General features: G+C 40.0%; 1 protein-coding gene across 1 annotated transcript in view; it reads left to right on the top strand.

Moving 5' to 3' along the window:
• The first annotated feature begins 1,612 nt into the window (after positions 1-1,612).
• cobll1b (cordon-bleu WH2 repeat protein-like 1b) overlaps positions 1,613-13,146 on the top strand; it is a 172,945-nt gene continuing 161,411 nt past the window's right edge. The window contains exons 1-2 of the mRNA XM_080199172.1: positions 1,613-1,912; positions 2,056-2,218. Coding sequence (XP_080055298.1) covers positions 2,169-2,218 — 50 coding nt within the window. The 5' untranslated portion in view covers positions 1,613-1,912; positions 2,056-2,168. The remainder of the gene's footprint in view (positions 1,913-2,055; positions 2,219-13,146) is intronic.

The following is a 13,146-nucleotide window of genomic DNA, read 5'->3' as shown; positions in this document are numbered from 1 at the left end:
CGTTAAAACCCATCAGGTTCACTAAAATCCTTTAGGGAAGGAAATCTGCTAACCTTACCTGGTCTGGTCTACCTGTGACTTCAGATCCACAGCAATCTGATCAACTCTTAACTGCCTCCACTAGGGCAATTAGGGATGGGCTATAAATGCAGGCCCAGCCAATGATGCCCACGTCCCATGAATAAATTAAGAAAGTTGCAATTTTTACCAGTAGGCAGAGATTAAGCTCTGTAAAAGCTCGTATCAATAGAATCACTGTTACAATGTGTGAGGCAGTGACACAGGCAGCATTTTTCAGGCGAGTGGGGGTGTGTCAGACCAAAGAAAATGACTTCAACATCAGTTCAAATAAGAATTTCACAATAAGGCTTAATTGAGAACGTTCTATTAATCTAACAATTTCAAATAAATGAAAAAGTTTTATGGGACAAAAATTCTAAAGCTCAAAGTGCAAGCACTGGATATGTGTTTCTGCTCCATGAATACTTACTCTTGTTAATTGTAAAACCCTGGTGAAGATTTAGAAGTGCAAGCCTAACTAATCCATTTTCACTGGTCAAATTGCAGAACTGACTGGCTTTGGAGGAACATGTATCAAATGATCCACGACACATTCTTTCCAAAAAAGGAGTGGCCTGATAAAGAGAAATGCATAGAAATGTAGGGGTTGTTTAAACACCCTTGGCATCCACTTTCTTCTTTCACCCCCATCCCCCCATCACCACCCCCAGTCACGGTTGGCAGACAAGAAAACTCTGCCCTCCCCAAAGTCACAGGGGAAGCAGTGATATAGCGAGACTTTGCTGTGTGTTCACTTTGCTATGAAATAGGGATCCGATTAGTCATCTGCAGCACAGGGTGTTAAAAGTGATCACTTTTCAGCCACACTTTCAAGAAGGCATTTTCTAATTGAGAACACAAATCACAGAACAAAGGAATAGCGCAGACTTTTTAGCAGACCAGACTGTGGGATTTGATTATTGAGGGCAAAGCCAGCAAGAAAATGGGACCAAAGTCCAATAAATCGACTTGCGTTTGCAAAGGAAAAAACAGTTTGTGTATCTTAACCATGATGTGGAGATGCCGGCGTTGGTCTGGGATGTAAGAAGTGTCACAACACCAGGTTAAAGTCCAACAGGATTATTTGGAATCACGAGCTTTCTGACTGTTGCTCCTACCTCTCGACTTATCTGACGAAGAAGCAGCGCTCCGAGAGCTCGTGATTCTGTATAAACCTGTTGGACTTTAACCTGGTGTTGTGAGGCTTCTTAAAGGGGAGACACAGTGAAATTCTTCACTATGATTAAAGTGTAAATCCAAATGCAAAAGCTGCATTTCGACATGTTTGGTAAGATGAACCGGGGTGGGGGAGGTAATTTTTTTTCAGCTGCCAGGTACATTTTTTTTTGACCAGTCCACTGAAATCTAGTAGCTCTAAGGTCCGTCTCTGCTTTAATTACAGGTGGACGCTTCAGTGCTGGCTGCAAATCTCTCTCGCAGCCCAGTGGCAGGAATTGGAAAGCGCAGCTGGAGTGAGCAGAAACTCGAACCAGGAAAACAAAACGAGTTTGTGTGTGTGTATGCAAATGCCCGTTTGGCAATGAGTGGGTGCTCTGGATGGTGTGTGTTAAAGAAGCAGGAGGGTGGGAGCAGGAGGGAATGCTGAAAGCTGCTGTGTGCGGAATCCAGCAGACACACACAGCCTGGAAAGTTTGATCAGGATTGGCAAGTTTTTGCACATGTCATGGCTTGAAAATGTTTGTCTTTGCGAAAGCAGAGCGGGAGCGATCGGCGCCGATTTGGAACTGAGACTTTTTGCTCTGGAGACCGCGGGAGGAACTTGGCCAGATCAGAACACGGAGAGAAAGAGAGATTCCCCCTGAACACTAACAAAACCCTCCAGCGCACTGAGGTATGTGAAAGGGTTGGGAAATCCACAGGCTTACATTTCCAAACCCAGTTTTCTGTGCAATGCCACACGCCACAAATACCTGAATTCATTGATCATCGTTACATTGTATCATTTAATCCTTTGCTGTTGTTTCCTTTTTACAGTTCAGACAAAAAAAGGGAGGTTTGTTTTAAAACAAAGCTCTTTGCTGACGCGCGAACTTTACAAGGCTGGAGTAGGACTGCTGTAAAACTTTGTCCCTGTGCTTAAGACGGCGATGGAGGTACAAGTATCCGCGTCTGACACTGCAACTTTGCCCATTTCAGGGTGAGTGCTCCGCCTAACCTAGTAGTTGCTTTCCTCCGATTCCAGTTGTCATTCGAATGGTTCTCTGGTCTAAATTAAGAGATTTTGGCCTTCACACCAAGAAAATAAAGCAGTTTTTCTGTTCCTGACTGGAGACACCAGAAAACGTGGCTTAACAAAGCCACCTGGCTCCTTAGTTTGTGGCGGTATACATATTGCAAAATGAGAGATTTCATAAAGGATACCAGAGAAGACAGAAACACACAGACCTTGCAGAAGAGAATGTATACATGGCAACATTGTTACTAAATGTATACTTAGCAGGGTAAATATGTGGGGATACGGGGATAGGGCCTGGGTGGGATTAAGTTTTCGGTGCAGGCTCGATGGGCCAAATGGCCTCCTTCTGTACTGTCATGATTCTGTAGTTAATATTAGTTTTCAGACATGATATTTGATTTCATTTATTGTCACATGTATTAGTAAATAGTGGAAAGCATTGTTTCTCGTGCGCTATACAGGCAAAGCATACAGTACATAGAGAAGGAAAGGAGAGAGTGCAGAATGTAGTGTTACAGTCATTGCTAGGGCGTAGAGAAAGATCAACATAATGCAAGGTAAGTCTGTTCAAAAGTCTGCTGGTAGCAGGGAAGAAGCTACTCTTGAGTTAGTTGGTATGCGACCTCAGATTTTTATATCTTTTTCCCGATGGAAGAAGGTGGAAGAGAATATGGCTGGGGTGTGTGAGGTACTTGATTATGCTGACTGCTATTCCGAGGCAGTGGGAAGTGTCGCTGGATGGGAGGCTGCTTTGTGTGATGGACTAGGCTTCGTTCACGACCCTTTGTAGTTTCTTGCAGTCTTGGACAGTGCAGGAGCCATACCAACCTGTGACAAACCAGAAAGGATGCTTTCTGTGGTGCATCTGTGAAAGGAAACAGTCATGTCAGAAAGACAACCCACCACGCCTTTGGAGCTGTGTTCAGACTAATAATTTAGGTTACAATTTAAGAAATATGTTACTGAATTAAATACACATCTAGTGTTACATTTCGAGGCTGATTACACCTCAAAAGTATTTAACTGGTTGTAAAATATGCTAGGGTGCCCTGGGGTCATGACCTATATAAATGCAAGTCATCCTTTTCACACTGGTAAATCAGAACGCCTTGATTGTTTATGAACGATCTTAAGGGAATGTAAAGAATAGCAAAAGCTCTTGCTATGATCTTTCAAAATTCTGCATCAAAGAAAATTGTATTTTAAATATGGGAAGATGACAAATGTGAGACCCTTCCTCAAAATAGAGATAGAGCTAATTCAGGAAATTATAGGCCAATAGTTTTATGTCTGATGTTGGCAAATTGCTGGAGTTCTTTATTTTCACCATCTCCTACTCCCTTCCAGGAATGCATTCCTGCATTCACAATTAAAAGGAACTCTTACTCCCACTCCTCAAGTCATGTACCATACACATTCTTACCCCTACCCCTCAAGTCACTTAACATCACATTTTCAAATGTCCAACAGTTGAGCTTTCAATCTTCTGTTCGCCACAACAGTTCTACACATATGTTGATTTGTTAAAGCACTCCCTCATTTCCACCTTTGTCCTTGTCCCCACTATTACATATCCTCTTCCATCTGCATGTTCCCCTCAGCATAGCTCCCATTTGCTGCAAACACAAGGGTCATAGACTTGGTGCGCAACTGGTTTGTCCATCATCCATCATCAGAACTAGCTGGACCATGTTGATTGCTGTTGGCTCTCACTCTCTCCCTAAACTGTTCACTTCAACAATGTCAACCGAACACCCTGCTTTTTTTCCATTAAAATCTGATCCATTGCCTTACACATAACAAGTGCAAGGATTTTGTGGATTGCTTTGTGACAATGATTGAGACCATTTATTCAGTTACTTTTACTGCTTTGTCCATTCTCCATTTGCCCGCTAAGTCAAACATCTGGGGCGGCACAGCAGCACAGTGGTTAGCCCTGCTGCTTCACAGCTCCAGGGACCTGGGTTCGAATCCCGGCTCGGGTCACTGTCTGTGTGGAGTTTGCACATTCTCCTCGTGTTTGTGTGGGTTTTCTCCGGGTGCTCCGGTTTCCTCCCACAGTCCAAAGATGTGCAGGTTAGGTTGATTGGCCATGCTAAAATTGCCCCTTAGTGTCCTGGGAGGTGAAGGTTAGAGGGATTAGCAGGTAAATGTGTAGGGATAAAGGGATAGGGTCTGGGTGGGATTGTGGTCAGTGCAGACTTGATGGGCTGAAGGGCCTGTTTCTGCACTGTAAGATTCTATGAATCCACCCTCCCTTAGGCCTAGCCTTGAACCCCCCCAGGTTTAGTTCCTTTCCTGTCTCCTTTCATACCTCTTCGGCTCATCTTGTCCATAAGACCAGTCTCCTGCTTCCTTCATTCTATTTCCACAAAACTATTGTAACCCAACTTCTTTCTCCAGTGTGAATGGTTCCGTCTCAGGTGCTGTTTGTTTTCTTTCAAAGTAGCCTTCTCGAAAAATCCCTGTTTCAAATGCTCAGTCTTTGCAAACCACTGCCTGTCTTCAGAGTCCTTGAATGTGGTGTTGCCACCTAAAGGAAATGTATATTTTAGCTTGGGAGTAGAGGGAAGGTGCTGTGCTAATCCATTAAGAATAGCAACAGAAATAGATGAACTAATTTTAGAAAAAGGTAAAGCAAATGGAATACAGTAATGCATTTGAATATGTATTAGAGTCTTCGGGTGGTGTTTCCCGTCCCGCCTGCCACGGGAATCATAGTGGGTGGGGGCGGACCACGCAAAGGTGCATTGACCTCGGGCAGGAATTTCCGTCCTTGGGGGAAGCGTGGCTGCAAAATACCACCCTTAGGATACAATATCACGATGATACTGTTGAACTTGTTGCAAGAATGAGGGGAGATCTCATTGAGACGTATAAGATGATGAATGGATTGGATAGGATAGAGGTGGAGAGACTCTTCCTGCTCAAAAAAGACAGTAGGACTAGGGGGCACAGCCTCAAGATAAAGGGGGGGCGGTTTAGAACGGAGTTGAGGAGGAACTTCTTCACTCAAAGGGTGGTGAATCTCTGGAATTTGCCCGTTGAAGTGGTGGAGGCTGCCTCGCTAAATATTTTTAAGACGCGGGTTGATGGGTTTTTGATAAGAGAGGGGATTAAGGGTTATGGGGAGAGGGCGGGAAAGTGGAACTGAGCCACGACAGATCAGCCATGATCTTATTGAATGGCGGGGCAGGCTCGAAGGGCTAGATGGCCTACTCCTGCTCCTATTTCTTATGTTCTTATGTTCTTATGTTAAGACTTTGTGTAGTTTGCAGTTGCAGTAATATGTACAGTTTTGGAACCCCATTAAATACATTTGAAGCCAATCTTAGGGTAAAGGTGACTAGATTGTTTCTTTTTACCATTGAAATAATAACGAGAGGACTCAAACTTTTTTAACATGATCATGAAGATAATTAAAAGGGACATGAGAAAACATATTTTACAGAGAGGATGTAAAATAATCTGTCAGAAACCATTTTTACAGCACTCTTTCAATACTAAAATATTATTGTAAAGTTCCTTGGAAAAGAATATTAAAGATAGGGAGAGTGAGCAGGAAGCTTGTGGACAGAAACAGTTGCAACCAATGGACTGAATGCTCTAGTTTTCCATTGAAACAATGATGCTATCTGATAAAACATTTTACAAATACATTATATCTCTCAATGCATGTTCTTGAGTTATTTCTCAAAGCCCAGCATAAAGCATATTGGACATTTATGTGCAAAAACAGTTATGTACTGTGTTTGCCATCTGCTGAATAGGTGTGTCACTGAAGAAATTAAATAAAGTTTTCATTTTATATGCTTTGGTGTGTGAAATTGACAGAGAATTGAAAGTGTTCAAATTAGAAAATCTACAAGACCAATATGTAATGTGAACTAATTAGGCAATTTCCTTGGCAGCATTTCAATGATGACAAGTCACAACTGGTTAGACAACACACCTTCTTTATTTATTGGTTATGCAAGAACATTGTGAGTGCAATATGCCAAAAGTCATCAACGATTTATTCCATGTTGACATATGTCTATTTCTGCCCCTGTAACATTGTCTGACTCTGTCTCTGCCTCAGCTTACTTACTGCTAAAACCCTCATCCATGCCTTGAATCTTCTAAATACTTGACTATGCTTCCAACTTCTATCCTCTGTAAACCTGAGATTATCTACAGCTACCAGTGTCCTAACTCATACCAAGTTCCATTCACCATCACTCTGTGCTTGCTGATCTACATTAGCTCCCAGTTAAGCAAAACTTCAACTTTAAATTCTCACCATTCCTTTCAAATCACCTTCATGCTCTCACCCCTCGCTACCTCAAATTTCCTCCAGCCCCACAACACTCCTCTGATTTGACTTCTTGACCACACACCATTTTAATTGCTGTACCATTGATGGCCGTGCCTTCAGTTTCTAGGCCCTAATGTCTGGAACTCCCTCCCTAAACGTTTTTGCCTCGTTTTCCTTCATTAATACTTTTTAAAATATACCTCTTTGACAAAGCTTTTGGTCATCTGCTTAAGATCTGTGTGTGACTTGGAGTCAAATTTTGCTTCATGATGCTCCTGTAAAGTTCCTTGGCACATTGTATTAAAGGTACCATGTAATACAAGTTCCTGTTGATTTTTTTCAGTAGTGATAAATGTTTTGTGATTAGCTTTTAGTTTTGTGTTCTTTGGTGTATGTAGATTTTACAAGTGGTGACAAGAGTACTCAAATATTTCCTTTCATAATTGAAAGAAAATTTGCCTTCATTGAATTTCTGAGGCACAAATGCAAAATCAAATTAAAAATCTACATTGTATTTATATATATATTGCCTAGTAGGATTTTGTTTGCACATTGTAATTTCACACCCTTCTATTGGAGAATTATGGTAGGATTCAGAGGCTGATTAACAATTTGACAGGCCACAAGGAAATATTTCTTCTTTTCCAAAGCCATCTTTTATACTAGCTGATAGGGTAGTTAGTCCTGCATAGTGGGAAGGTGCTGAGCCCTGCAAGCTATATTGTTGTGGGGTGGGATCCTGCATCCACAGCCACTGAACATGGGTATCCTGTTGGATGTCAACTCAAATGTGTGGCCTTGGTCTTTGCATGTTGGGACTATCTTGATCAGGGTTGAACCCTGCACTGCTGGCTCAGATTGACATGCTGGCCCCAAGCCAAAGAAAGACTTGCTCTTGGAGTCCTGGTGAAGAAAAATAAAGGGTGACAGAAGTGATAAACTTGGACCACTAATTAATAACTGCTATTTTCCTGGTGTAATTTTGGATGATTTGATCTCAAATATCAAATTATTTTGACTTATGACTGGGTTGATGGAGAAATATTGATGTTGTTTGTAAAACAGTACGCAAGGGGAGATGGGTTTTGAAGTATAATGTGTCTCCAGCTTGTAAACAAAAAGTTTATGAAGTATTCTTATCTACTGGCTTATTCATTAAGGATCTATGTTAAATATTTAACCATAGTTCATTTTTTTTGGTAGCGTAGTTTGGTTGCTGCTTATCCAATCCAAATACCATTCAACTTAAAAAAAATCAGAGATAACTGCTGCTGTTACACGTCTGGGACTGATTAAATCTGAGCTCCAATCCCATGCAACCACTAGTAGCAATAGATCAACTATTTGCACTGGCAGATCTTTCATGCATTTCTTTTAATCCCTCTTGGCAGACTACCTGTTTCTGCTAGCAGGTTTTTTGGAAGTAAAAGCTTTTCATTAATAGTGCTCATATTCATTCTTACTCTGCTGGGAACAAAGTGGAAGAATGGCTGCTATTGGCACATCGCTACATGCACTATTTCTGGACTCACTACAAACAATGCTGCTCTAGTTTGTAAATCATTCTGATATTCGTTTGAAAAACTTGACTTCAGAGAGTCTTGGAAATGTTAGTGACTGAAGTCTTGGAGCTAGTTAGTTCCTGATGCAAAATCAGACTGAAACTACTTTTGAGATCCTTGCTTGGGTATCAGTGACAATATTGAGACCCCATTGCCAGTAGTTCATTTTAAATAAAATCATACTGCTGGCAATCTCAATTTTATATTTTTCCAAATCCGGAAGTGGGACAGCATGATGGCACAGTGGTTAACACTGCGGTCTCATAGTGCCTGGGCCCTGATTCAATTCAGGCCTCGGATCACTGTCTTTGTGGAGTTTGCACATACTCCCTGTGTTTCCTCTGGGTACCCCAGTTTCTTCCCACAGTCCAAAGATCTGCGGGTTAGGCCGATTGGCCATGTTAAATTGACTGTAGTGTTAGGGGATTAGCAGGGTAAATATGTGGGGTAATGGGGATAGGGCCTGGGACAATTGTGGTCATTGCACACTTAATGAGCTGAATGGCCTCCTTCTGCACTATAAGGGATTCTATGATTCTAAATACCGTATTTCTTCAGAAATGTTATGGGTGTTACTTGATGTTGCGCTGTTTACTTTGGTCTCATCTTATAGATGTACCATCTAGTGGTTGGTTTCTATATTGTCTAGCCACAAATTAAATAGAAAAGTGGGTTCCTGTGGCTTCTAAACGTTATTTAATTTATTATTCTACCACATCAGAAAATAAGTATCATGGTGCCAAAACTACACTTAACACAGCATGCAAGTTACCACAGGGTGGATAATTATTAATTCTGTGAAAATGTGCAAGAGGAGATTCCTTTAACAAAATGTGCTGCCTCCAATTGGTAGGGGACTTGGTGTTGAATTCCATGAGGAACTGCAATAATCACTGGCAGCTTGATGGAATGATATTACTTGCAGGAAATTAAACCTGCAGAACCAAAACAAGCAACACTTGCAGCACTTTATTAGTAAATGAGTCATAACTGGATAAGTAAATGTGAACAAGAAGTGGATGGGGGAGAAAAGGAACCACTAGTATCCAAATTGAAATATACAAAATGTTTCAGATGCAAAAGGGCACCAGACAAGTTTGATATTGAGGAAAGGAGAAAAGTAGGAGCAGCGAGGGGGAAGATGATGAAAGCAGAAGCATTAATAAATAACTTAATTATACAGTGGTAGAACCCCCTCCCCCTCCTCAAATCCAGAAACATATACAGTGAATTTCTTATTGTTATGAAAATATGGTTTACAGGTCCTGGGGTAAGCATTTTAATTATCTCGGAATATTAGTGCTAACTTAAAACACTTGGCACCAATGAGGAGGAAGTTCTTCAGCCAGAGGATAGTGGATCTATGGAATTCATTGCCACAGAAGGCTTTGCAGGCCAGGTCATTGAGTATATTTAAGACATAGATAGATAGGTTCTTGATTGGTAAAGGGAACAAAGATTACATGGAAAAAGGCAGTTGAGAAACTTATTAGCCATGATGGAATGGTGGGGTGGAGCAGACTTGATGGACCGAATTGCCTGATTCTGCTCCTATATCTTAAGGTATGATCCTCATCTGGAAACTGCTTTAATATCAAGAAAGTATCTGAATTATGGTTCCTTACCTTTAATCAATGATGATGCAGATGTATTCCATTATAATCAGCATTGATTATAAATCTGTTTTGCTTTTCCCTGATGCTGCAGTTACAATATAAATAAAGAGCCTGGGTGCAATCTCAAAATAAGTGAGTGAGACTGTTGGTAGGAGGAAGTCCTACTCCACTTTATTCTGGATCCATTTCAGGTTTTCATATCCACATTTTATTCCATGAAATATAAGAATACCTTACCTGGAGTAAATGGCATTTATACAAGAATTGTTGAAGCAAAGAAGATGATGGTCTCTCTACTTTCCCTTCTGGCATCTGAGTGATTGAATGTTATAGCAATAATGGAATTGACTTCATAATGAAGGAAGTTTTTTTAAAAGCGTGCATTTTCCCTTTTCCATGCAGGTTCCCAACTTTTGAGTTGCATGTTATTCCACAATTATATTTAGTGTCACTTAAGTAATTAGCAATATGGGATTAGCTTTTCCAGGCCATCAACATTCATGACAAATTATACCTGAGAAGCAGAATTTTGCAATGCTCCTTTCAGTGGCTTTCACTCACTGATATTTGTGTGGCGAGGCCCTAGATGTTGAAATATTAGCCAGCACTGGAATTTGAACTCCCAGCCCTCTGTTTGGGAAACCAGCTTTCTTCCATTACAGCTCTGGAATATGGAAGTGAGAATACTTGTTTCTTCCAGGGCCATGCAGGCTCTAAATGCCAGATAATTAGCCACCAAACTCTGCTGGATTCAAGCAGTGTGCTACATCATTCGAGGGTTGCACAATGTGGAATTAGCTGACCTCTTGCTAGCTGTTGACTGCGAAATGTTCACCTTTTTTTTCTCTCTGATCCTGGTAGAGAGTTGTGAAATCTCACACAGGCAGAATAAAATTGATGAAACGGTGCAAATTACTATTTGAAAACTAAATGTTTTCATTTGCAGAGATTTGCACATTTAAAAAGTGCCAATTAAATAATCACATTTTAAATAAAGTGACTAATTACTACCAATGAGGATCAGTCCATTGAGAACATTGGTAGTGTTTTATTCCAAATTGGTATGAAATCTGTGCCACAATGTTTTAGAATATGAAATCTAAATGCTCTTTGAAATGTCTAGAGAAAACTTGATGACAAAGTACCCTGTTTGGTAATGTAAACTAATATTCTGCTGCTAATACAGTTGCTGTATTGAGTTTAATTGTTTCTCCAAGTTGGTTGTCTGTGGTTGATAATCATAATTAAACATAACAATAGTAACAAAAAAAATTAATACTCAAAAGAATGTTGAAATGAATCCTAACTTTGTAATTTAGCTACAATTAGAAAATCTTATTTGATAAAGATCAAAATTGCTCAATTTGGAATGAATTTTGTACTTTTACATACATTTGAACTGTAGATGAAATATGCTGCTAGGCTGGAAAGTGCATCTTCAGAGTTTTGAATATCTGAAGATACTTAGCAAGGTAGGACAGTATTATGATAATACGCAAATTATAAAATTGTCTATTTCCTTTTATTTATCCTGCTCTTAATGCCGGATGCCAAAGACACCTATGCATCTTCTGGCATCCAGTTCCTCCCTCACAATTCATCGACTATTTAAAATTTTGTGAGTCTCATTAAATAATGGAACTAGTGCAAATAACTGTGGGAAGAAAATCTTGTCTGGCTGCAAGGTTTAAGGACAGACTTCAATTCAAATGAGTAAGTCAAATAGATTGCAGCTTTTCCAAAGAGCTGCAATCATCCATGCTGCTTCTCAAACGCCAGCGTAATCATTTCTACTGAAAACTCACATGGTGAGCCTCTTTAATGAAACTTAGTCACCAGAAAGCAGTGCAGTCATCCCAAAAAACTAATAGTGCTGTTTTAGTAACGTTTAAATTATTTGTGCTCCATTTACCTCCATAGTGCAGTGTTTTTAATTGGCTTGCTGTTGCCCTTTTGTTGACTTTTCCTGTAAGTGGACTGGTATTGTTCCAGGTAGTATTTGGACTGTGAACTGAGCAGCATTGATGAGGAAATTGTCACATGGCAAGTGTTGTTGAGGAAGGGGAAATAAATTGGGGCCAACCTTTTGCACAGTGTGGGGAAGGGAATGACTGAGGTAAGGATTCAGAGTCTCCAGGTTATGATCAGGTAAAGAGTGCTTTCTTTCTTTCCTTACATTAGTGTTGAATTTCTAATTAGCTGCACTCTGTGAAATGTTGAAGAAAAATAAGGCATTTGAGTTTATTTTTAAAGAGTCTCTATGTATTGAAGTAAAACGTATATGTAGTGAATATAATTTTAAAAATACATAATGGCTGCAGGCAAGAATGTCAGGACATTAATAATAATTGTTTTATTCACATTTGTCAGTTGATTTATTTTATTGGGAATGTTGAATGCTTCTGCTTTTAGCATTGCTTGTAATTTTCCAACATGTGACTGAACCAAATAATTTGGTTAAGTTTTTATTTTATGGGTTTCTTACATCAGTTGGCACAGGTTTTCCTTACTAATGCAATATGTTTTGAGTCCATGTGAGTTCTGCAATTTACAAAGCATTTGCTTGGAAGTTTCTGCAATTCATTTTCCCTCTGATTAATGTACATCAAAGTCCACATCTAGTTCCTACCCCACACACACGTGAGGCAGCCGGAAGTGTAAATAAAAGGACTCAGAAGCTGAAGTATTTTCTTGCTGATATTTTGCAGATGTCCTGGAAGCTTTAGTTTCATCTGGTGTAAATCCTCGCTCCAACTCACGTGTAATGAAACTAGGAATGGCTTACAGCACAATAAGTTATTTTATGTAGAGGAAAGAGATTTTAGTTTGCTGTGGAATGAAGCTTTTTTTATGGTATTTGAAACAAATTCATAAGCAAGGATGTACACTGAAATAAGAACTACATATGCTCAAATACTGAGCATGTTGCTAAATACAGTTCTGATGGGCTCTTAAGCTATACCTCAATGATACATGATCCATTGGTTTCATCAGTTGATCTGCTGAAAACCCTCACTCGTGCTGTTGGTTGCCTCTCGACTTCAATCGTACATTCCTTCCTGGCGCCTCATATTTTTGACTTGCTGTTTTTCTTAAAAGTTTTTGAAGGTGAAATATTTAGTTTAAAATTTTCCTAAACTGTCTGCTCAATGAATTGCAGCAATGGAGTTGAGGATATCCAGAACTCTGCTGCTCCTGCCCTTGCATGCACCAAATTCCTTTCACCTGTCAATTTTTTTGTGCTTCCATCCTACAATAATTCCTGATTGAACAACAACTTTGATTTTAAAATCCTTGTCCATATTTTGCAATCTCTCCCCTTCTCTCAATCCTGCAAGATATATCTAGTTCTGCCCTTGTGCAGATCCCTGATATAAATTGCTTCAAATTGGTAGTTGTGTCTTCAACTGCCAA

Source organism: Carcharhinus amblyrhynchos, chromosome 11 (assembly GCF_965287045.1).
Source record: "Carcharhinus amblyrhynchos chromosome 11, sCarAmb.v2.hapA, whole genome shotgun sequence".
NCBI lineage: Eukaryota > Metazoa > Chordata > Chondrichthyes > Carcharhiniformes > Carcharhinidae > Carcharhinus > Carcharhinus amblyrhynchos.
Note: the sequence above shows the minus strand (reverse complement) of the source record. Positions and strands in the feature narration are given on the sequence as shown.